General features: G+C 38.6%; 1 protein-coding gene and 1 long non-coding RNA gene across 4 annotated transcripts in view; one reads left to right on the plus strand and one right to left on the minus strand.

The window, feature by feature from the left end:
• Positions 1–23,008, minus strand: part of dmxl1 (Dmx-like 1) — a 39,295-nt gene extending 16,287 nt beyond the window's left edge. Inside the window, exons 1-24 of one of the 3 annotated variants that reach the window (XM_046870612.1) lie at positions 22,793–23,008; positions 20,649–20,849; positions 19,809–19,931; positions 18,769–18,843; positions 18,605–18,683; positions 18,391–18,514; positions 18,202–18,268; positions 17,929–18,107; positions 14,588–14,786; positions 13,706–13,865; positions 9,818–9,991; positions 9,457–9,698; positions 7,949–8,615; positions 7,715–7,836; positions 7,270–7,359; positions 7,057–7,159; positions 6,850–6,969; positions 6,167–6,376; positions 4,334–5,959; positions 4,138–4,248; positions 3,225–3,394; positions 2,583–2,680; positions 2,306–2,471; positions 37–286 (exon numbers count right to left, since the gene is read on the minus strand). In XM_046870612.1, coding sequence (XP_046726568.1) covers positions 37–286; positions 2,306–2,471; positions 2,583–2,680; positions 3,225–3,394; positions 4,138–4,248; positions 4,334–5,959; positions 6,167–6,376; positions 6,850–6,969; positions 7,057–7,159; positions 7,270–7,359; positions 7,715–7,836; positions 7,949–8,615; positions 9,457–9,698; positions 9,818–9,991; positions 13,706–13,865; positions 14,588–14,786; positions 17,929–18,107; positions 18,202–18,268; positions 18,391–18,514; positions 18,605–18,683; positions 18,769–18,843; positions 19,809–19,931; positions 20,649–20,735 — 5,242 coding nt within the window. In that variant the 5' untranslated portion in view covers positions 20,736–20,849; positions 22,793–23,008. The other 2 variants (XM_046870610.1, XM_046870611.1) reach the window with 2 other exon arrangements.
• The window catches only part of LOC124399596, a 6,528-nt gene continuing 2,686 nt past the window's right edge, over positions 22,534–26,375 (plus strand). Inside the window, exon 1 of the long non-coding RNA XR_006928260.1 lies at positions 22,534–22,566. This is a non-coding gene — a long non-coding RNA (uncharacterized LOC124399596). The remainder of the gene's footprint in view (positions 22,567–26,375) is intronic.

Below are 26,375 nucleotides of genomic sequence, written 5' to 3' on the forward strand. Positions count from 1 at the left end.
CAAATGACATATCTATGACATAGTATTACTTCCTACCTTGGTGTAAAGCATCAGCATTTGGGTTTGGTTGCTCGAGCAAAGTATCCAAAGCGTGACTGTAATCATCTAGAACCCAATATGCCATACTGCGAAGAAAGGGATCCTGGTGCATTGGAAGCTGGTGGTCCTGACCCAGCACATACCTCTGAAGGATTTTCTTATATGTGGAAGAGGTCTCAAATTCAGACTCATATAATCTGCTAATCACCAATGCCAACTGCAGGTCCTGCAACTTCTCCAGGCAAACCTAAATGTATGCATGTTTATTAAAAAATATATAATAAAATGGCAAATAGAAGACAGGAACATACAAAAATAACTAACACTAATGCGTTGATGGCAATGGCACCACCAGTTAGTTTAGTCTGTCTTTGTAACTCATTTGTATGTCTTACATATATACTTAAAACATGAAAGCTATAGAAGAAACCCATTTGCCATTGCTGTGTCAATGAAATTAGATAAATTCCAAAAAAATCAGTTCATCTTTTCATTGCAAAGAGAATTTTATATAAATTCTACAAACATTAAAATACTTTTGCTAACAAGTGTAAGCCCAAATATACGTGAAATACAGACAGTTAAAACAGATAAGATTACACAAACTAGAACAAATTAATGGAAAATACAAAATACATAATATTCTATATCACATTCCCATTCCCGGTCAGTACGCCATTTTGTACTGAATGGCGAGGCAGAGGGAAGGAGCTGGGAAGGATGTGCTGCAAGTTAGAGCAATGAAGGGTGCAGATGGAAGTCTGTTGACTAGTGAGGAGAGTGTGTTAAAAAGATGGAGGGAATATTTTGAGCAGCTGATAAATAAGAAAAATGAGAGAGAGAGAGAGAGAGAGAAGGGTGGATGTTGATGAGATTAAGCAGGAAGTGGAAAGGATTAGTAAGGAGGAGGTGGAAAGTCGGTAAGACCAGATGACATACTGGTAGAAGCATGGAGATGTTAAGGAGAGATGGCAGTGGAGTTTTTAAACCAGGTTATTCAACAAGATTTTGAAAGGTGAGAGGATGCCTGAGGAATAGAGAAAGAGTGTGCTGGTACCGATCTTCAAGAATAAGAGAGATGCGCAGACCTGCAGTAACTACTGCTACACTACTATTGTGATTTGTAGTGAGAGTAGGGAGCAGGTTGAGAAGAGCCTGGAGAGGTGGAGGTATGCACTGCAGAGAAGGGGAATGAAAGTCAATAGGAGTAAGACAGAGTACATGTGTGTGAATGAGAGGGAGGGCAGTGGAGGGGTGCAGTTGCAGGGAGAAGAGGTGGAGAAGGTGGAGGAGTTCAGGTACCTTGGGTCAACAAAGCAAAGTAATTGAGCGTGTATTAGAAAAGTGACACAAAGAGTGCAGGCAGGGAGGAGTGGGTGGAGAAGAGTGGCAGGAGTGATTTGTGATAGAAGAGTATCTGCAAGAGTGAAAGGGAAAGTTTATAGGACTGTGGTGAGACCTGTGATGTTGTATGGTTTAGAGACAGTGGCATTGAGTAAAAGACAGGAGGTGGAGCTGGAGGTAGCAGAGCTGAAGATGTTGAGGTTTTCGTTGGGAGTGACGAGGGTGGACAGGATTAGAAGTGAGCTTATTAGAGGGACAGCGCATGTAGGATGTTTCGGAGACAAGGTGAGGGAGGTGAGATTGAGATGGTTTGGACATGTGCAGAGGAGGGACATGGGGTATATTGGTAGGAGAATGCTGAGGATGGAGCCACCAGGAAGGAGGATAAGAGGAAGACCAAGGAGGAGGTTCAAGGATGTGGTGAAAACATGCATGTAGTTAGTTTAAAAGAGGCAGATGTAAAGGACAGAGTAGTAAAGAGAATTATGATACGCTGTGGCGACCCTCTAATGAGAGCAGCCGAAAGAAGATCACATTCCCCATTAAAATTTTAAGGATTTGTTTGGTGATGGTTAAAATGTTTAATTTGTACATTTGGTAAAAATTTTGTAAAGAGCTTAGGAATCAAAGAGGTTAGCAAGTATTTATTAATCATAAGGCTTCACAAATGGTAATCCTTTCAGAATCTCTTATTTAGTGCCTCTATTTTCCAGGACTTGAGAAGCACCAAAGATTTTCCATCAATTACTTTTTTTTCTTCATTACAGCTCTTTAAAAGATTTTCAGTTTCGGGAAACCAAAGTATGAATGCCTCAACTCAAACGTGTCTTTTAACTTCACCAAATGATGCTCGAATTCCAAACACATTCCTTACAAATTTATCCTATTTAAAAAGAATATTTTCAGCCCCAAAATCAGTCACCTCAACAGCATCCTTTAGGGAACCCGCCAACAGAAAGAAGGCTGCCGAGTGCTGAAACCTCTGCTTTCCAAGCAAAGAGAATGCGTTCTTCAATGCAGCCTTCCTCCATCTGTCCTCATTAAAGTTGTTACTGAAGAAAGCAGTCATCTTCACGTTCTTGTGCGACCTTCAAAATGATAAAAGTTCCAAGTTAAAATTGGCTAGTAAAAAGTTTTTTTGTAATCCTAACCCCCACACAAAATAAGATAAAAAAAAAATTGGGAAAAAAGGTTTTTACCTGTACAGTCCCCAGACCACAGCTTTCTTTTTCATTGCCAGATAAAACAGGGCTGCATCCAGGGGATCATTATTTCTCTGAAAAGAAGCCTTTGCTACCTGATAAGAGTGATGGAAACATGAATAACTAACAAAACAAAACAAAAAAAACAACCAAACCTCATACCACTAAAATGTTAATTATTAATATAACTTAGAGACCTAAATTCAACTACACTGCCTTCTAAAAAATCTCTACTCAAAAAATAAATAAATAAATAAAAATAAAAAATATATATATATATATATATATATATATATATATATATATATATATATATATATATATATTACACACACACACACACACACACACACACACACACACAGGTGCATCTCAATAAATTAGAACATCATTAAAAAGTTGATTTATTTAAGTAATTCAATAGAAAAAAGTGAAACTCGTACTTTATATAGATTAATCACACACAGATTGATATATTTCAAGTGTTTATTTTTTTTTTAATTTTGCTAATGAAGCTAATGAAAACCCAAAATTAATTATTAAGTTTAATATTGGAGATTGGTGGTGTCATACTCTAATCAGCTAATTATATAGAAAGAGAGAAAAGAGAGAGAGAGAGAATTTTTGGTCTGTGCCAACCTTTTCAATACATCTGCGAAGCTTATTAGTGCTCCTTAGCCACCATCCTAAACCCATGGCTCTCAGTTCAGGCCAAGTGGGTTCTCCTTTCTGCATGCAGGGCAACATGTTGAGCAGTTCCTCCTCAGCTTCAGAGTGAAATGCCCAGGTATAGTGACATGTAGACAGTCCTGCAAGCCAGGAACCAGAATAAAAGCCCCAAGTTGTCAAACTAACTCAAAGTACCAAGAAGAACCACAACAAACTAACAGACGTGTCAGATTTTAAAAATGCAATCAAACCACAGTAAACATTAGAGGCTGACCGATATTTTATTATAATTATTATTATAATATATTAGAGGATTTTACCGATACTAATAGCTAAGTTGGATCGGACTTGCCGATAACCCAATTAATCAACCCATAGTTGTCAAAGTGGATACTGGATGTAAAATAGAACTAAACTTTGTGAAAAAATAAATAAATACATTCTGTACTGAATCATGAAATTGTGCTAAATTAAATAAATATAATAATTACTTGAATAAATATTGAGGAAAATAAAAGACATACATTCAAACTGAAACAAAAAGTAACATTCCAAATAAATGTAAAAAGTTACATCCAAAATGTATTTTTTTTAAAAAGACACTTTAACTAACAGCAGGTGGCTTCAGTGATTTGCCTCTAGAAGACTTTCTCATACTGTATAATGACAGCATACCGTCTCAACCGCTCCAGCAACCTGGAAAAACTATCGGTATGAATTTTTTGCTGATAGCCCAGAGTTCCAGCAATCAACTATCGTTGCTGATTAATCGTCAAAACAGATTAATTGGTCGACTTCAAGTAAAAACCTAAAAGATTTATCCAATTTCATCCTATTTTGGAAATGACATGACATGAATTTTGCTTCTGCTTTGGAAATATACCTTGGCAAAGGAGCTGTGCACGATGCATTGGAGGAAACGAAGTCAGAAGAAAAGTGTGCAATCGAACAGCAAGCAGGAACTTCAAGCCACATTCATCCAGTGTCTCACCACCTAAATTTTAGTTATAACATTTAGTTACAAATGTAAGAACACAGTCATTAAAAAAAAATCAGACATGTAAACAGTTTATACTGACCTTGACCTTTTCCCTGACTTTCCCTGATGTCTGTGCTGGTTGAGGCAATGGTATCAGCTAAAGCCATGAGAGACATCTGCTCTAGCCGTGTCAGCCCAGGTAGGCTAGAATGAAGCAGGTGGCTTGACAAAACCTGGGCATGCTCAGGTCCAAAGAAAGTGGGACTGTATTTTGACAAATCAATGACTTTAGCCTTAGAATCCTCCTCCTCCCCATTTAAGACATCCATGTCATCTAAACTCACAGGGCTGGTCTGGAAAAGCTCATCATAGGTGTCTGCTCGGCTGGAACCATGACCACTGTCCCCACTAACACTGGATGTTTTGGCTTTCGCACAGGGGGCTGTATCATCATCTGCAGCGAGCAGAGCATACAGGGGCAATGGGGGGATGGAATCGATCTCTGTGTAGTCCGAGCTCTCAGTTTTGTTGAACATTTTGGGGTCCCTGGATGTGCTGCCACTAGCACTGATAGTGAGTGATCGTAGACGACGTTCCTGGTTCACATTGGTGTCCTTTAGAGTTACAATCTCTCCAGCTATGCACTTAACCAGATGAGACAAAATAGCTTTGGCCCTTCGCACCTTGCCTAGGTCCATGAGTTCCAAAAGCTGCACCGGATGATACTGAGGTAAGGTAGGAAACAAGTGGTGTGCTGCTTCAAACAATCCACAGTCTTCCATTTCAGCTGGAAGGTCATACATTGTCCTCTTACCACTAAGCTTCTGAGCTAGACTAGTCATAGACCTAGTAAGAGTCTTTTTTGATGTTTGGAGACTTAGTCCCTCCTGTTTTAAAGATGTGGAAAGTGAGGTCATGCTGCCAACATTTGCATCGCCTGTCGTCAGAGCTGATTTGGCTAATGCTGCAGGCTGCCACTGAGAGTAGACATGCATTTCACAGTCCATGCCCACAACCAGAATGCCATCTCTAACCCAAGACAGTGAGACCGGGATTAGCAAAGAGCCCTCTACAGAGGAGACCAGGTCCACAATACGCAACAGAACAAACCTTGAAGAGCAGTGTTCCCTGCTGGTGTCTGACAGCCCCAGCTCAGGAGGTTTTCCTGACAGCAGCCCATACATGTACAGTTTGGAGCCAAGACCTACAGTCAATATGTGTGAACCATCCTCTCTGGAAACCCAATCCAGATGAACTAGACTCTTACCATTGCTATTTAAACAGTCCTCAGAACTGATTAATCTATCCTGAAAGCTGGGCACAGGCACAGGTTTATCAGAACCATTGATATTTAGACTACTTGAAACATCCATTTCAAGGGTCTGCTCTAACATCCATTGGGATCCTCCAGTGGATTCACATTGGAATATGCTCACATGAATGAGGGGCTTCTTGATATGTCTTGAAAGCTTCGGGTCCCTGTATGCCACAGCTACTCTGCCAGTGTGGCAGCAGCTGATGCTTACAGGCCTGTCAGGAAAGTTCAATGCACTACTATTGGTGAGACCTTCTTCCACTAACAAAGGCCATTCCTCCCAAATATAAAGAGAGGTGTCATTGTCAGAGACTCTACAACTCCAAAACCGCACAGTTCCATCTGTACAGGTTGTGGCAAGAAGATATGGGGCCCGGCCAGTTGGCTGCAGAGACGACGAGCTTAAATGGCCTATAAAATATACCACCAAAAAAAGGACTTATTCATATGTACCTAAAAATTATTATTATTATTTTTTTAAACATATGCAATCAAACAAATGGTAAACACAAACAAAATGATCGGTTCAACACTAACAACACACAATCTCAATTTACATGGATTTGCATTGATTTACATCAGGAAATATCGCAAAGATAACATTGGCCAGATTCATACCTGCCGCTGGTGTGGCAGATAGAACTTCTACCCCATCTGGAAGGTTCAGCTCCTGACTGAAAACCCTCTCTTTGACCAGTGTGAGGCGACAGGCACTGCGTAGGCTGGACTTGCTAAGTGATGATTTAAGGGTTGATGTCGAGTCATTCTGCAAGTTGCATGTCAATGACGAAGCCGCAGCGTTTTTATCAGCAGGGGTGGAGGTAGCTCCTGAAAATAGCATTATAAAACAGCATGTGCAATGGATAAATATAAGCCAACAAATATGATAACCAAGCATGTTCCAGCATTAAAAAAATGTGATATCACACTCATGAGATATCACAGTGTAAATTACAAAGGCAACACTATCCTGTGCACCACCATGGGTTTTGAATTTGTGCTATTCCAACAACAAGCACAGATCATCTTTTTTGTCAAAATGCAAAAGATTTGTGCACAAAAACCGATCCGGAGAAGATGAAGACTAAGGCAACAAACTGCCCCAGGAGCTGACGTTTAGTGTTTTTTCAGTCTATAAATAGCTCACCATATGATGGCTACTACATTTAAGACTAAGCACTTAGGTTTCCAGCCAAGCAAAATATGTTACTGAAGCTTTCACTTGCCTGAAGAAATAATGAATTATATTTATCTTTCCATGTGAAAACCATATTTTATTTGTAAAAAAATCAGATACACACCCATAGTAACAGGTGCTGCTGCCAGCTGCAGATGCCACATATGCAGAATCGATCTCCTGCTCTGGGTAATCTCGATCACCACCAGAAAAAAGCGTGCCCGAAATAGTTCCGGGCCAAAGGCTAAAAAAAGAACACGGAAAAATGACATCACAAGTGCGCATACAGAAACCGACAAAGATCTGATGAATTTCCTGAAAGACACACTACTATTCTCAGCAGACAGCAGCTCCTGTGAACAATCATCCTTTTTCTCGTTCCCCAAGATCAGATCCTCCTCAAACACATGTAACAACTGGGTCTCCTTTCCTTGCTGTGGAGGCATTAACAAGAGGTGTAAACTCCCAATGCTACTACTATGACTACATACTAATAACATGTTAAATCTCAATTCACGGTTTGAATCTGAGAACATATACTTACAAACTCTGTGATGGCATCAAGCTCAATGATGCAGCCTGGTCTTGCAGTAGATTGCTGACTTATGATGTTGAATACTTCTCCCACATATTTCTGCACCACACAAAACAGATGGATTGTTAGGTTTACATTTTATTCGAAATTTCATTTAGTAAACAAATAAAAATCAACTACAGGTAGTCCCTAAGTTACGATGGTTCAATTTAGGATTTTTCGATCTTACCATGACAACAGTGATGTGAGAAAATTTTTATTTAGTACGATATGTTCTGCCTTGTGAGATTCCAGTTGTGCAGTTGTCTCCGTGTTAGAGATTGTTTTTTTTTTTATTATGAACAAATACAGAATACTAGGCCAGGCCACTTATGTTATTTTGAAGTTAATATGGGGTTATTGTAATGCATCTCCATCGAAAGTCAGGGTCTACCTTCATATCAAATATACTTACTGATATTTCAGGATTGGAGAGTTCACTCAACAGTTTTTTTGCCTCAATAACTGCCTGATACAGTCTCAAGGATTGGCCATCACTCGCTACAAAACAGGCACTTGGCGAGTTGCCATATACACCTTTGTGGAAAGAGTAAATGAATAACTAGACACAGGTTTTTGCACAAAGGCAACCAAATCGATCCATGCTACAATATCCAAAAACAGAACAGAAAAAAAGAGACCCCCTTACCAAGGCAGTTGCTTGGGATGAGAGTTGGAAGCCAGGCCACATTAGAGAAGGCTGATGCATGAAGTGAATTAATTCTAGCCAGCTCAGAAACGCCCCCTGAAAATGACAGGGGTCCAACTGGATCAACTCTCCATAATATTAGTTCACTATAAACCGCATTTGGATCTTCCGGAACAGCACTCAAGGAAAAGCGGTTTCTCTGCCCCGGAGAGACTTGCCCAGGCCCTGAGTGAGCAATGTGGTTGCACGCCTTGGCATTGTGATGTGAGGTGGTTAGAAGCAGGGGCAGTACAGAGTGGCAGGCCAGGTCATTGAGGTGGAAGCGATGGCCACAGTAGCGTGACTTGTGCGAGACGCTGAGCACAGTGGAGAAGGCTGAGCCCTCAGCAAAGCTCACTGACCACTGGTTTAGTGAGCCATCAGAATGCTTAGAGATCATCAGTACATTGGGCGTGAAGATGCTCAGGCGCAGGCCGTTCGGACACTGCTTGCTCTGCCCCAGGCCAACTAAAACTGAAGAAGTGCGTTGTACGCCTTGAGGACGCTGGCGACCATGTTGGATGGCCAAATCCACATTTTTGTTACAGGCATACATCACTATGCTACGGCTGAGAGAGATGGCATCACCCGTAGGGAAGGCAACCGGAATTCGAGATGCGAAAGACACCTGTGACAGAAAAGATAGCAAAACTATTGTTCCATTGGTAACAGAGTAACAACCAGACATGGTTGTTTAGACAGTAATTCAACTGCAGAAAATGTGTAAATATAAACAATTTAACAATTTACCTTAATGTTTTGATTTTTTTATGTAAATGAATAAAACATTTAAAAAATTAATTCGGATGTTGAGGTACTTCACCTCTATTGCTATTTAAAATTTAATTATTTCTACATATCTTACTGCCATGTTGTTAAACCATACCATAAAATGTTTATAGCTTATGTACAGACACACACACATATTTTGTGTATTTATACATATACATATATACATACATACAGTAATATATATATATATATATATATATATATATATATATATATATATATATATATATATACACACACACACACTTTAGGCAGAATGAATAAGTCAGCGAGAAACTTAGTTGCTACAATTCTGAGAAATGAAGAGATGGTTAAGACATTGGGGAGTGAGTGTAAAGTCATAATTGCGAGATAAAAGGTCGCAATTGCGAGAAAAAAAGTCAGAATTACTATTAAAAAACACACTCACTGATGTGTTAACCATTAAGGCATTGGACTTTTGATCCGAAGGTCATGAATTCAAATCTCAGCCCTTCGAGCATGGCCCTTAACCCTATAGCTCATTGTTATAGTATATAGTTAAAGTTATATAGCTATAGTTCAGTATTATGAATAAGACAAATGTAAGTCACTCTGGATAAGTTCGTCTGCCGTAAATGTAAAGCTATTTATATAGATCTTTTTAAGAAGAAGTAAGAAAAATGATCTTATAAGCATGCATTAAATGTTGTGCCTACCTGTGCCTGTCGGAACATCCCGGGCTGGTATTCATCCAGCCAATCAATATGCCACACCAGTAGAGATCCGTCCATGGGGTGGATGCTAAAAAGCATGTCTGCTCCCCTGTTCCAGTCACTCAGTAACACCTCCACCTGGTGATTCACTGCCGCTTTAGGGAGAGGAATTGAGGCTCCATTTTTGCAGCAAGTCTCTCCTTCTTTGTTTTCAGGGTCTAGAGAATTGTCTTCCTCATCACAGCCTGTACTCATGTAAAAAGGATATACCTTATGTGTATACAATTCCCAAATAAATGCCACTGCTAAATTGACATAGTTAATAAAAAGGACTTCAAATGTTTAAAACGATGACAACAGCTACCATCATGTGTTGGGTTTTGAAGCTCCAAATTGGTCCTGAGCTGCTGAAGGAACACCTCCATGGTGAGAGTCAGGTGCAGCTCTTTGTTGTTGAGCCAGTGAACATTGAAGGGTCCACCAGGCTCCTCATCATCTGAACCGCTCAGAGATGATATGGAAGGCAGCAGAGGAATATCTGGAATAACAGTTCATTAGCTTTTAGACAAATCTGTTTAGGAAATTTTAAACAAACAGGGTTTTAATATAATCCAGTGAATGTGGATGTGCATGGTCTTGAATAATTACATTCAGTACAACATTAATTATCTTGTCGGATAATTATTACAGCTCTCTGAAAATCAAGCACTCAACATAAACACACAAGCATAAGAGATAGTCTGGTTAAAATTGTTGCGGATAATACCAGTGTAGTCCAAATAATGTGTTATGCACACTCACTGAGCACATTATTAGGAATTTTCTACTAATACTGGGTCTTCCTATGTTCTCAAAACAGCCTCAATTGATCATGGCATCTGGTTCTATTATATGTTGGTAACAATTCTTGAGAATTCTGGTCTATTTTATCTTTCAGGTACAATTTCATGCTGGGAATGACAATAATTGCATAATGACAAAGTGCATTATTATGTAACCATTTAAAAATGGGAAATTGTAGACATGAAGAAATGCACATGGTCAGCAACAAATACTCAAAACAGGTTGTTGTCCAGAGACAACCCCACACCAGTACTCTACCCTCACCAGACTGTCAACACAAGACACAGGGTTGAGTATGTGGGTTCATGCTGTTAGTATCAAATTCGAATTCTTAATCAGCAAAAACAGTGAGTGAGCAGACCACTACAGTTTTAGTGTTCTGTTTTTTGGCTGACTGAAGTGGAACCCAAGGTGGTTTCCTCTTGTTATAGCCCATCTGCTCAATTTTCAATGGTTTATGCATTCCGGGATGCATTTCTTTTGTTGTCAATCTTTTTATTGCATTTCAACCATACATACAAATACCATTAAAAAGGGAGAACAAGAACAAAACAACTAACAAAAGAAACTCAGCATTTTACATCAATATACAGTATCACCTCTTTTCCTAGTATTTTATCACCTTTCTGTAATTTTGTTCATTTGTGATATCTATAATATAAAATTAATTAATCATGACTGGGAGACATCAGTCAGTCCGGATCGGAAACAGCATCTCCAGCACCACCACACTGAGCACTGGGGCCCCTCAGGGCTGTGTGCTCAGACCACTGCTCTTAACGTTGCTGACTCACAACTGTGTAGCAATGCACAGCTCGAACCACATCGTCAAGTTCGCCGATGACACGACCGTTGTGGGTCTCATCAGCAAGAACGATTAGTCAGCTTACAGAGAGGAGGTGCAAAAGTTAACAGCCTGGTGTAGAGCCAACAACCTGTCTCTGAAAGTTGACAAAACAAAAGAGATGATTGTTGACTTCATGAGAGCACAGAGTGACCATTCTCCACTGATCATTGATGGCTCCTAAGTGGAGATTGTTAAGAGCACCAAATTCCTTAGTGTTCATCTGGCAGAGAAGACCAAGAAAGCCCAGCAAAGTCTCTACTTTTTTAAAAAGCTGAGGAAAGCCCATCTCCCGCCCCCTATCTTGACCACGTTCTACAGAGGGACCATTGAAAGTATCCTGAGCAGCTGCAACACTGCCTATACAGAAGATAGTGAGGACAGCTGTGAAGATCATTGGAGTCTCTCTCCACTTCATCACAGACATTTACACCTCACGCTGCATCCCCAATGCAAACAGCATTGTGGATGCCCCCACACAAGCCTCACACAAACCTTTCACTTTTCTTCCATCAGGGAAACATTCGGGGCCGTCACATCCCGACTATGCAACAGCCCTCAAGCCATCAGGCTCCTTAACCTACAAAAACTGAACTGAAAACTCACACACAAACTCAATCAACTGTGTGTACTTAACTGCTACAAACTGAACTCAAACACACACTCATACTCATTTCACACATCCATGACTTCAGTATCACCCGTATTATTATTAGTACACAACTGTTTACATGCTGTTTTCGTACATCCATTTGACTGCTGCTATTGCTGTTTTGCGCAACCTTCTATGTTTACATTTTGTGTTCTTTACAAGAACACTGCTGTATCCAGTTCTGTCTTGCACACTGCACAGTATAATATACAGTAGGTTTACTCGCGGTGTATTTTGTGTATTTGTCCTACACTGTCTTGTATTGTCTTTTGCCCTGTCGTCTTGCACCGTTTGCACCAGGTTGCACACGATGCCCTTTATGTGGCGAGGACACTTACTTGTCCTTAGCTCTGTGTTTCTCTTTGATGTAGCTTTATTGTTGTATATATGTATATTTTATTGTTGTTTATATAGCACCAGGGTTGTGGAGGAACGTTGTCCCATTTCACTGTGTACTGCGTCAGCTATATACGGTTGAAACAACAATAAAAGCTTCTTGACTTGACTAATTTAGTAAAATAATTAAATGATATATGCATAAAGTAAATATACAAACGTTAAAAATAAGCATTTGGACATAGTAAAGCCGCAGTAAATCATTATTGAAAACAAGTAACTGTTGTAGTAGACAAATGCTATAAATGTATAAGCATTCACGGAAAACCACAACAGTGACTAAAAATGTAAACGTTTACTGCTGCTGTTATTTGCTGCTTTTAGATTTGTTTGTTCGCACCGTTTTAATTGAATCCATCACTACGCCGAGAGCGAGCTGATCGCGCAACCTGATGCTTGCGAGTCACGACATAACAGATCCAGTGCGACTGTCCCGAAGTTACAAACAGTTTACACAATAGCGCTTCATTATACTACACCATTTTCACATGAGGATTATAAAGTTTTTACTAACAGTGCTGATGCATGCATCAATGTGGTACTTCCATGCCACACAAACTCGTTTTGCATAACGTCCAGGTACAGTTTTCTTTTTTGTGTTTAATATAAAATGCTCCCATGCCTTGCGTTTAATTTAAAATGCTCCATTGCCTTGGATGACTTGGGACGCACATTTTTTTCCTGCTGCCGTTTGACCCTGTACTGTCCGCCATTTTTAATGTCGTTGACAACTAATTTCAAATAGATGTACTATAAATTTTATCGATTAGTTGTTGCAGCTCTAGACGTTATACATTACAAAATGACCGAAAGGAGCGAAATGGAGCAAAAGCTTATTATTGTTACCTAAAGATGCATTACTGCTAAATTGTACAGAGCGGTTTATACAGTCAGGCCATTCTTTATTGACCTCCATCAGTAATGCCTTTCTTTGCAATGAGTTACAGTTCACTAGATGTTTTTTCTTCATTGCACCATTCTGATTAACCTCTTGAGACTGTTGCAAGTGAACAATTTGTGAAGCTGCTAATGAGTGTATCAATGATCTATTTATGCGCTGCACTGCTGCCACGTGATTGGCCGATTTTATATTTGCATGAAAGTGTAAGTGTTCAGGCAAACCTTAAAGTGCTCAGTGAGGGCTTGTGAATGTCTGAGTTAACCCTTGTGTTGTAACAGTTACTTTTTCTTCTATTGCACTCTGATTAATATACAGCAAAAACCTTTGATCATTCACACTGAATATCTTGTGTGGTTACAGTGGGAAAAAACACATCTGAGACATGACAAACAACTTCCTCCCACACACATACATAAATCTTTCAGACTTTTTGTAAAAAAAAATAAAAAAGCACACACATGCAAGCATGCATAACAGAGGAACGGAAATGCACACGTATGTAGAAGTTGATTTCGATGGACTGGTTATTCTCAAACTTTAGAAACAGTTAAAAATACAAATAATTTTTGTTTGTTTCTGTTAAAACCTGTTTGTTCGTGGATGGAAAAGAAGGTACCTGTGGCTGGGTTGATGCTAGCAGCGATGTGAAAGTGGCACAGTGCATTGGCATGAGCGATCGTGGCTCTGTGGGTTTGATGCTTATTCTGCTGCTCAGGGAGAAGTCTTGCGTGAGCCAAACCTCTTACTGGTCCCCGACTCAATTCGGCCATGGTGGGCTATGCACCATCAAAAAATAAAAAAATAAATAAAAAAAAAAGTTACATTAAAAAAAAAAAGTTAAATAAAAAACATTTGCCAACAAATTTCCAAGCTTGCTTATACTTAATTTAACAGCAAAATTAATTTGATTCATTTGAATATTTAAAACCATTAACTAACTGATTTTATGATACATAGCCATACAGCAAGTTGCCATTTTAATTGTATCATAATCTTAGTTTTGCAAATGTGCTGAAAATTGTCCAATATCCATTTAATATGTAGTAAAAAGAGATTCTGTGTTGGTCTCTTTCCAATTGATTAATTAGAGGTTAATATAGTGCATAGCAACAGGCAGACTACAGTTAATAGTAAATGATTTGTATTATTGTATTCTGAGTTGTTGTAGAACAAGATAGTCTCTATTTCACTACACTTTAATTATATTAATCCACACTACATTTATTGTTATATTTAAAAGCTCATTCTTCCACTTTTTCTCTATAACAGTTTTTTAAACACTGCATTCTGAGATCTCAGCAATGGGAGAATAAAAGTACATCAGAAGGTTGCAGACATGAAAGGGCATGAAACAAACTGCACTATGCCTCTGAAAGTCCACTTCATAATTTGAAGTGTTCAGATCAGCCATATATCCTCTACACAGGTTTCCTCATAAATAATCCAATTTCTCAGTATTTTTACATAGCCGTTTCATCATGGTTGAACTGTCACTCACCTCGGGCAGGTTTCGACTCTGGCCTTTGTTATTGTAATGAGCCTTTTTAATGTTACTGGACTTGAGTTTATCGTTGCTGCTGCTACCATGATTTTGTCTCAGTCCAGAGAGCAGGCAGTCGCTGGGCAGCAGAGTTTCAGCCCATAGCCGACACACACTGTCTTTACAGCAGGTCAGTAACACATTACACACAGCACCTCTGGAAGCAGAGAAGGCACTGTTAAATTCACAATGGCTCCTTTGTGTGACATAACGCCATGGGTCACATTTAGAGTTGAGTTACACATAGATAATGAGGAGTTAATACCGAAATTTCACACATATTCACCTCAGACAACTACACACTAAGTGCTATTTAGGCAGTCGACATGCACATGGTGGAATTTGCCTGAACCAGGCATTTCTCTGTTACACACAATTCTGACCTAAGCCCTTTTTAGTACTGACTCGAGGAAGGAGCAGTTTGATGTCACTACACATTATATACACTCCTGAACAAAATCTTAAGACCGGGGGAAACATTTCAAGTATTCGCATTTCATGCTGGTGGATCATAACCAGGTTGCAAATACTTCTTCAAAATGCCAAAAGAAGAAACAAGAGCAAGAGACAAAAAATAGAGAGTAGGCAATTTATTAAAAAACTGCACTTAAACTCAAAAAGGCTGTTTATCAGCTGATCAAAAGTTTAAGACCACAGCCTTTAAAATTTTAAATCTGTGCAAAAATATGGCTTTAATGTCATTGTCCTTCAGAAGTCACAATGTCATGATCTCCTGATAGCAAAAAGCAAACTTTCTGTTTTTGAAAGTGGCAGGATTGTTGAGCTGCACAAGCAAGGGCTCTCGCAACGCGCCATTGCTGCCGAGGCTGGACGCAGTAAGACAGTCGTTTTAAATTTCTTAGATCCTGAGAGTTATGGGCCAAAAAATCAAGTGGTAAACCCAAAATAATTTCACCTTTACTGGGCCGGAGGATCGACCCAAATTAAGGCCCTTACTGATGCTGACTGAAGCCCAATAACCATAAGACTCCATCTGCGAGAGAAGGGCTTAAAGAGGAAAAAACGTCTTCGAAAGCCACGTCTCCTCCCACACCACAAACTTGTCCATTTGGAATTTGCATGGGGGCACTAAACATGAGACATTGAAAGATTAAGGAAAATTGTATTTTCGTACAGAAAAAATTTAACCTGGATGATCCTGATGGCATCCAACGATACTGTGATGACAAGGAGATCCCACTGGAGATGTTTTGGAGGAGGCTCCATCATGATCTGGGGTGCTTTTTCTTACAATGGGGAAAATGGAGCTTCAGGTTGTGCAAGGAAGTCAAACGGCATCTGGCTATGTGTACATGTTGCAGCAGGCATCCCGCTTGACTAAGGGCCCTCGTCTGTGTGGTAATGACTGGGTCTTTCAACAGGACAACGCTGCAGTTCACACTGCCCGCCTGACAAGGGACTTCTTCCAGGACAATAATGCTGCACTTCTGGACTATCCTGTGTGTTCCCCTGATCTAAATCCCCTTAAGAATGTTTGGAAAGGATGGCAAGGAAGTTTACCAAAACGGACGTCAGTTTCAGACTGTGGATGTCCTTCGTGAAGCAATCTTCACCACATTGAGCAACGTGAAAACAATTTCATTAAGCATGTCGAAACGAGTGTTTGAAGTTAACAACAACAACGGTGGGGCTACTCACTATGGAGTCCTATTTTGACACTTTTAGTTCTGTTGTGGGGATTTTTGGGCTGTGGTCTTAAACTTTTTATTAGCCTGTTTTAGTTTAAATGCAGTTTTAAATAAATTGCCAATCACACACACACACACAGAGAGAGAGAGAGAGAGAGAGAGAGAGAGAGAGAGAGAGAGAGAGAGAGAAAATATACTACTATTAAATCATTTCAATATTTGTAATCCTCTCATCGTCATAGCAGAGTATTTTTTGTTATTACTACTTGAATATTCTTGTTATAAAATTTAACAACAAATGTAAAAATATGGCTTCTTCAGCCTCCCCAGGTTTTTCAGTCCTAAAGGCATGTTTTTATTTATAGACACTTATAGACATTAAATCACTGTCTATGACTACAGCTCAATGGGTGGTAAGGAAATATTACAAATATTCAAATACAAAAAGTAATCCATGTGTTTTCCTCACAGTACTACATTGTTTAGCAGTGTACATTGCAGGACATGCTATAAAAATACATTTATTCCACTCTACAAAACAACCTTTGTAATACACAGGTTCATACAAGTCCAGATGTCACTCATTAATTAGCCATTGTGTTTAGCAATACAGGGTGTGAATCTGTGTGTGGCTGTGGGTGTCTCAAAACACTTAAACAAACGAACTATCCACAACTAAACAATATGAAGTTATTTATAAAGACCTTTTTTATTTATATTACACTACTCAATTTATATATATCATTTATATTATTATTATTATTTATATTAATATAGACTTATAATCTGTAGTTAATATCAGGGATTAGTGATTATGAGGGACTTATTATTACCGTAATTTCCGGACTATATAAGCCGCACCCACTGATTGCAGGTGTCTACATTGAAACTAATGAACTTTACACAGGCTTTAATGAAAGACAGTGTCTGTTACACAGCTTGTATCTAAACAGTAGCCTACCAAGAAAGTAATTGTTCACTGTCTTCCTCCTTCCTTTCACAACAAAGTTTATCTTTTGGCATCGTCATGCGTTTAAAAATCACCATCGGTGAAGCTTTTCTCCCGATGCCGTGCAGCTCAGAACACAGGTGAAGTTTTTTCATGCCCGGTTGTTTTCAGTGTTACGAATGATTTGCATTTCCTGTAGACAGTCCGAGTGAGCGGCAGGTCAAACATCAGAGGAACATCATCCATATTTATGATGTGTTGCAGCCTGATTCAGTGGGAGCGCATCTGATTTAATATAAAGAGTTTCATTGGTTCACCTGAACCCGTTCGGCAATTTCATTGGTCTAATGTTATGGGGCTCAGTTTTTTGGCTTGAAGCTTGTGACCCAGGAAAAATCCATAAATTAGCCGCTTCATTGTTTAAGCTGCAGGGTTCAAAGCGTGGGAAAAAAGTAGCGGCTTATAGTCTGGAAAATACGGTACTTTTATAGACTGGATATATATCACTTTCTTCTGGTATATTCTTTAGGAAAAAAGTTATTTACTTATAATTAAGTTAATGGAGTTGCAATTTCTTGGGGTCAAATAAATTAAAATAATAATACCATGTGCATAGAATTTTTATGTGGTGCCACAGGATTATATAAATATACATTTATTTTTGCCTATCAGTCATTTTTTCAGCCATCGAAATCCCTTACCTGGGTATGTATTTGCTGATTTTTCTCCAGGAGAAGCCAGTGACTGAGCGTGGATGAGCTAAGTAGATGAAGGAGAAGTCCGGCTTCCCCTGAGGGTTGTGTTCAGGTGGACTGAACAGCTTTGCGGCATCAAACTGCCACTTGCCTGTGCTATACCACACTTTTACCAAACAGTCATCCTGAGATCACACAAGATCACACTCATAATTCAGTACAAACAAAACATACTGAATTTGAAGCAGATAGCAAGCAAGAACTAAAACGCATACAAACCTGCCCCACTGTGGCAAAAAACTCTCCATCTGGACTAAACTTAATGAGGTGAACAGGTGACGCAGTCCTGTGTTATAAACAGAGAGAAAGTGCAGTGTATTAGTGCCAGAACTACAGACTCTAAACAAATGACATCTTGGTGAAATGAGATGAAAGTTTCAAGTACTTAAATACTTCACAAAATCTTACTTGCACTGCCATATAGACCTCCAAGAGGACAGAGAGTCACCACCCATCTCCTCTTGAGCACCACCACAGAGTTTCAGATTGGACCATAACTGCAGGCAACTTGAACCAGTCAAAAGACTAGTACCTACGCGCACACATACACACACATTATGTACCAGAGGAAAAAAAGGACTATTCTGGGAGCAAGCACTGATTTAATAATGATTCTCTGTACCTGTGGGGCTCCAGGCAATGTTGTGTGCTATAGACTGTAAAATAAACTGGCCTGTGGTTTGCCAGTGATAGTTCAGTTTCTGTTGAGAGACACAGTATACAATTACGATGACACAATCCTAAAAGTAACATCACTGGGTTGCTAGTTGCGAAACATAAGCTCACCGTTTGCATCTTTTCCTTTTGGCTCAACAACACAGGCTCAAATATGCAAACAATGTTTCCATAGGATGCAGCAATCTGTAGATGACAACATGAAATGCTTTAAATAACAGTAAATAGTTACACAGCCTTGAACTTTGTCTGTGTTTCCAGAATTGTACACAAAAAATAAGATCCATTTCTAGACATCCACGTTTTGACACTTTTGTTTAAAAAGACAATCTATTTGTCTCTCTCGTGTTATTTTCTATTACACTAGTCTAGGTATATAAGTGCTACTTCCTAGCTTGTCATCATGCAAGAGTGAGTCACTCTGTGACATATTTGGCTTAAGACTTCTCTAAACCATGATGGTGCATCATCAGTCTGTGATCAGTAAGTAACAGACAGCAATTCAACACCAAGCTGTGACCACAACTTATATAAAAACCTTTCTACCATATTTCAATAAAATATGGAAGCATGAGATTAATATCTTCAATTTAATATACGAAAATAAAAATTCTGCATGGTTGGTGTTTTTTTTTTCTCTCAGGAAGTACACTTCCTGTTTTGATGGCAGAATGGGTTCACATGTGATCACATAACCACAACTAAAGCTGCTGTGGATTGCTTTAACCATAAACAGCTTACTTCGAAGGAACTGAATTCTCCGATTTCCACATAGTATTATTGGTTTGCTCCAACTGTGACCAACTATCAACTGCCCTTTAGATAAGTGATCATTCATTAAGAATGTTTTTTAATGTGAAATTATGGTGGTCTTTTAAGATTTAATACACTACATACAGAAGTCCATGTATTCATGTGAAAATTTGATGAATTCTGAGATAAAAGACAATAGTCAAAAGCCAGGCCAAAAGTTATACAGTATAAACCTGAACTTCAAATCTGAGTTGAGAACTATAAGAAGTTATGACATGGACTGTAATTATGTATCTTGTCGAAAAACATACTTACAAAAAACACTGATGTATGTGCCTTTTAATCTTAAGTATAATCATGGAAGAAAAGATGAGACAAAGGAAATCCCATAATCTTACCTGTCCTTGTTGAGAGCAGTCCACACACCCGACTTGAATGTTCCCATGTTTGGCACCTGGGATGATCTGAAGCCTCTCAAAATCACTTCCCAGAATTACAATATCACAGCCAGAAGCATAGGCCTATCATATAGGAGGACATGAAAATGTATTTGAAGCACAAAAGCATATTTGGCATAACAACATTGCATCAGCTTTAAAAAATTATAACTAACTATAAATAGTGATAATAGAGTAAGCAAAAAACTTGCAAATATTAAAGTTTAAAACAACTTCATGTTATTCAAAGATCAGTCACTGTTTCTCTTTAGATTTCTTTTTTTTTTTATATATTTTCATTTCTCCTCACAGCTTATACAAGGGTTCAACTTTTTGGCAAATGGCCAATATGAATTTTTCTTGACATTTCATTATTCCAGCACTAACACAGAGAAGGAAATATAAAACTTTTATGAGGGAACTTTAAAATATAAAAAGAAAGTATCCAGCTTCTTCCGTTGACTCGTTCTAATCAGCAGAGGTTCTCTGGGTCATTAAAACCAATGCGGCTGACATTAACACTTACACACTGATATCAAATTCATACCCCCTGGTTCAATCCAATTTAGATGCTCCCCTCATGATCAAAAACAACTACTACTGACTGCCATTTTGAGCATTCCAAAGAAAAACACTGGCCAGTGAATAAAACATCCATTCGATCAGCAAACAGCTGATCTTTAGATGATGACTGTGCAGAAAGTCTTGTTGAAAAGACCAGATGAATGAAAGCAGCCCAAACACTGAATAATGTGCAACTATTCTGGACACACAAGTGCATTTTTTCAATGGCGTTCTTACCGTGAACGGCACGTTGTTTATGCTTCCGACAGAGAAACAATTGTCTCCGGGGTTGACGGCCCCAGTGAGTACTTGGTGTAAATTCATTGTCCTTAGCGCACCTAAATCTCAAATCCCATCCTCAGAATATCTGATCTTCGAAAGAATCCCATGCAAGGTCATGAACAATGTAATGTCCACATCTTGATCACTGATGTTCACCTAAAAGATAAAATGCAAGGATTGATTAATAGTCAGAGGCAACCAGATGAAAATGCACAATCTTGTTAAATCTTTCTTAATATTCATCATAGCAACATTCATGCATTTAGCGATGACTATTCACTTTTACCTATAAACAGAGGAGATAAACGCAAATGCCGCAATTTCGAAAAAAAGTTGGGAAAAGTGTTAACTGTAAATAAAATAAGAATGTAATGATCTCATTAACCCATATTCATTTACAAAAGAACATATAAAACTTTTCAAATGTTTAATCTGAAGAAATGCACCATTTTAACGGAGAAAAAAAATAACATTTTGAATTTGATGGCTGTAAGACGTCTCAAAAAGGTTGGGCCAGTGCCATGTTTACCAATGTCTAGTACCCCCTCTTCTTTAACAACATCTGGAAACTGAAAAGAACAGTTGCTAAAGTTTTGGGAGAGAAATGTTCCAATTCCATTTTTGTCCGATACCGGATTCTAGCTCCTGGGTCTTTTTTGTCATATTTTTTTATTCCATGATGCACCAAAAGTTTTCAATTGGTGAAAGATCTGGACTGCATTTGAATGCAGTTTAGCATTGTTTTGTGAAAATAAGCAAACCTAACCCTAGACAGGGTCTGGATGGAAGCATGTGTTGCTCTAAAACCTGTACTGTATAAACCTCTCAGCATTGATAGTCTCCTTCCAGATGTGCAAGTTGCCCAAACCATAGGGACTAATGCACTCTCCTCTTTAGTCCAGAGGATGCATCATTCAGGGTTTCCAAAAACTATTTTTAATTTTAACTCGTCTGAACACAAAAGTTTTCCCACTTTGCCTCAGTACATTGTAAATGAGCTTTGGCCCATAGATGACTGTGGTATTTTCGGATTATGTTCACATGTGGCTTGTTTTTTGCATGACCGAGATTAAACCTGCATTTGTGGGTTACACCGTGAATTGTGCTCAAAAACTGTTAACATACTGTTATGAGTGGTTGTTAATTTAATGTAAATATATATATGATGTGTTTTTAAATGTCCTTTTCTACCTAGAAACTTCTGCATTACACAGTGACCCAGCTTCTCATAAACCCCCTGTGTTGCTCATCAGTAAATCCCAAATGCATTCATATAAATCATCTAGCGCCCTAGCAGCTCTACAGAGCATACACCTTCCTATCCTACCTATATAGTGAGCACGAAGACATTTGACACACAGCCAGCCTATCACCATCCACTAGGGAAGTTCAGCGCGCTTCCTCACGTGATGACGTGCCCAATACGTGGAGTTCGGGCTGTTATAGCATAGCCGCTAAGTCATCTAAACTGCTTTGCTAATCATGTGCAAAAAAAAGCTCCAGGAATGAAGCATCGCTTCCAAATACACGCCTCTTGCTGAGGCTCAAAGGAACCGAACCCGAGCAACTTTAAACGACTGTCGATTGACCCAGTCAGATGATCTCTTCTGCTTTACCAACGAGCTAAAATGCGCTAATGCAAGCTAGCTGTCAAGGTCTACGCGTTCTACCTCATACCCCATCAAACACGCAACATCACATGAAATACACGCTCGATCCCGCATAACCACCGTGATTATTACCTGCTAATGCACTTACCCCATGTGACGTGTGCATTACTCAATGGCTTGACAGTTGCCCTAAGGTATAGCCTTAGCCAGCTCAGCTACCTTCTACACCAGGATAACCAACTCATTTCACATAACTTGGCAAAGTAAATAAAAAAGACTATGGGCACTGCTAACTCCACCCAATCACCGACTCCGAGCTGATCGCTGGCGATCACCTGTGCCGTGGTGTTTACACGGTTGATCCCGGAGTCTTGCTAACGTTAACGCCTCAGTTGACACACTTTTGACTTTGCCGCGGAGCAGAACTGTCGCGAACAAGCTCGTCACCCCGCACAAACTGCTGTGTAGATGTAAACACACAAATCCTACCTTATGAGATCGGTTAAATAAATCCCGATCGTGTCGAACAGGAATCTATTTCTCTCCCCGGTTACGAGACATAGCCGCTTGTTCACAACTCCACTGTGGGCAAAATGTTTGGTGATAGGAGCTTCCAGCGCCTTGCATTGTGGTCGCTGTAGTTCAAAGAGCAACTACAGGACTACAATGTCCTCATTGACGTCTATTTTTCCCCAGTAACACATCTGTTTGTTCTAATACTTCTCGTCTCTAAAGGTTTTCTGAATCCTTCGTGCTGTCTAGATATTCTGATAATATCATGGGACAATATATTATACATTTCAATTTGCTTATAAAAAGAAAGAAAAATGAAAGAGGATTTTTACCTGTCACATGTACAATACAGCCCAGTGAAAGTATTTCGCATATCCCAGGAATGATAGGAATCTAGGGTCAGAGCGCAGAGTCAGCCATGATACAGCAGCCATGGAGGGTTAAGGGCCTTGCTCAAGGGCCCAAGAGCGGCATCTTGGCAGAGATGGAAAATAACAAATTACATTTACTCACGTTACTGTAATTGAGTTTTTTTTGTACTTCTACAATATATATATGTACAGTGGTGTGAAAAAGTGTTTGCCCCCTTCCATGTTTGTCACACTTTAATGTTTCAGATCATTAAATGAATTAAAATATTAGTAAAAGATAACACAAGTAAACACAACATGCAGTTTTTAAATGAAGGTTTTTATTATTGAGGGAAAACTAAATACAAAACTACATGGCCCTGTGTGAAAAAGTGTTTTCCCCCTAAACCTAATAATTGGTTGGGCCACCCTTAGCAGCAACAGCTGCAATCAAGCGTTTGCAATAACTTGCAATGAGTCTGTTACAGCGCAGCGCTGTGGAGGAATTTTGGTCACTCATCTGTGCAGAATATATATATATATATATATATATATATATATATATATATATATATATATATATATGTGTGTGTGTGTGTGTGTGTGTGTGTGTGTGTGTGTGTGTGTGTGCAGTTTAAAGTAATTGTAATTTTAATTTTACTTAAGTATGTTTTGTTTAAAATATTGTACCTTGCTACATTTGAAATAATATCTGTAACTGAGTATAAATAAATAAATAAATACAATGCAAAAGGGAAAAAATCACGCCCTTGAAACTACTGCATTGACTGATTGATGGCCGGAGAACAAACACGCTAAGCTCAGAAGAAAGACAGATGGAGACAGACAGGAGAGAAGACAGTGATGCAGACTCAGCTGAAAGCAAAATGCTTTTGATGGAAAGTTGTTCAATGCGTGTGCTCACTGTCTGAATTGACATTATAACAGGAGATTTTTTTCTTTTTCCTGAGAAAGTAGTGCATAACTCATTTTTTTGTTGTTATTGCACTATAATTTGTAAAGGTGTTCCTTTATTTAAATCCAACTAGTTTGAGATTTATATCCTTGTCCTTTTTGAACTACACTAGAATCCCCCACCTCACCCCCACTGTTAAAAAAGTGCTACTTTTTACTTTTACTTGAGTAGATTTTTAGACTGGTAACTTTACTTGTAGTTAAGTAAAATTTCATTGAAGGAACTGTATTTTTACTTGAGTCGAATATTTTATTACTCTTTCCACCTCTGCAACTTCTCGAACTAGGGGCTTGAATCCCAGATCTTCCAATTAGTAACCCGGAGCCCTAAACACTGAGCGACCACTATATACGATCCGCAAAGCCAATTCTTTTCATTTTTGCAATATAAAATCATTTGGGTTTGATATCAGATGATGATAATGATTTAAAAAGACACAATTAAAGCTTTTGTTACCAAATATTATTATCTAGATGTGATAAACAACAACACAGAACCTGCAGACGACACGATTGATCAAGAACGCTACAGGAATTCTTATATGCCCACTGCATTTAGACTTTGCTATAACTCTGCTGTTTCCCAGGACAGGGATCTCTATCTCTGAAATAAGTATAAATAGGGACATATACAGTCTCTTCTGCTCTTTATTTATTAACCAGAATGTTACACTGTTATCCATCAATGCACCTTAATCTACAGTCTCTTAGGTTGTCCAAGTGATAGCACTGATATGATCATGTACTTTTATTCTCTCTCTTACTACTACAATTTACTTGTGCAGTTATCTACAGTTATTTGTACATATAATCATAATGTACATAGAAACAATATATTAATTTTTATCTCATTATTGCACCTTGATGTGCAGTTCTTAGATTCCTAGCATGACTCGTTACTGTAATCAGTAAATCAGTTTTTTTTTTTACATTCTTAATATTCTTTAAATATTCTTGCTTGTACTATCTATCTATCTATCTATCTATCTATCTATCTATCTATCTATCTATCTATCTATCTATCTATCTATCTGGTGTGCAAGCATATTGGATCAGATTGTTTTAAATGAAATTTGAGCGAATAACAATTCATATACAGTGGCAATCAGAAATATTTAACCTTCTCCTCAAAAGATATTATTGTGATGTCAATTAACAATAATGACAATAAATGACAAAAAAAACCGAATTAAACAACAAAAAATATTTATTGATACATATTTAATTTCTTTTGACAACAGAATTTGACTTAACATTTGAAGTTCAAATGAAAAATGTAAATCTTTTAAAACATGTGCACGTGCAGTATTATTCAACTCCATGCATCAGTATTTTGTAAAGCATTCTTTAGCTTTTATAACTTCTAACAAATGTTTTTGGTACGTGCTGTGCAGAAGTCTCTAACTCAGTGATGTTTGATGGCTTGGGTGCTGCAACTGCCTTCTTTAAATCCCACCAAAGAATTTCAATCGGCTTTAAATCTGGTGAATGAGACCACTCCAGGCGTTCCAAAATCTTTTTCTCAACCAAGCTTCGGATGACTTGGAGACGTGATGGGATTATAGTATTGCTGGAATGTCCAATGATCACCAAGATTTAATTTGTCAATAGAAAGCATCACATTACTCTTTAAAATGGCCTGGTATTTCAGAGAATCCATGAGGCCAGGTACAAGATCAAGATTGACAGTTTCTGACGTAGAAATACAGCCCCAAATTATCAATGACTCTCCTCCATGCTTGACCGTGGGGATTGTGTTCTTCTGGTTATAAGCCTATCTTTCGCACCCCAGACCTACCGTTGGCCTATATCTCCAAACAGTTCCAGTTTGGTTTCATCAGTCCATATAACTTTCTCCCAAAACTCTGCAGTCTAATCCAAATTCCTGTGGCATATTCTAAAATTTGATGTTTCTTGCGTTCAAGAGTGGAGTACCTCATCCTTGTTAATTCAGTGCACGTCATATAGTTGCCACTTGTATCAGGTATCAGGTCATTCTGTAGGTGTCTCACAGTTACATTTTTTTACAGTTTTCTTAGTTGTTCTGACAAAGTTGGTATGGGCCCTTTAGTAAATTTTTATTTATCTTCCAAGGCCAGACAGGTTTGCAGCTGTTCCGTAAGTTTTAAACTTCCTTATAATGCTCCCAATGGTGTCTCCTGGAATGTTTACTTTTCGAAAATATTCTTATGGCCCTTCAGCTGTGATGAAATAATCTCCTCTGTCAGCTTTTG

The sequence above is a fragment of the Silurus meridionalis genome, chromosome 17 (assembly GCF_014805685.1).
Source record: "Silurus meridionalis isolate SWU-2019-XX chromosome 17, ASM1480568v1, whole genome shotgun sequence".
Lineage (NCBI taxonomy): Eukaryota > Metazoa > Chordata > Actinopteri > Siluriformes > Siluridae > Silurus > Silurus meridionalis.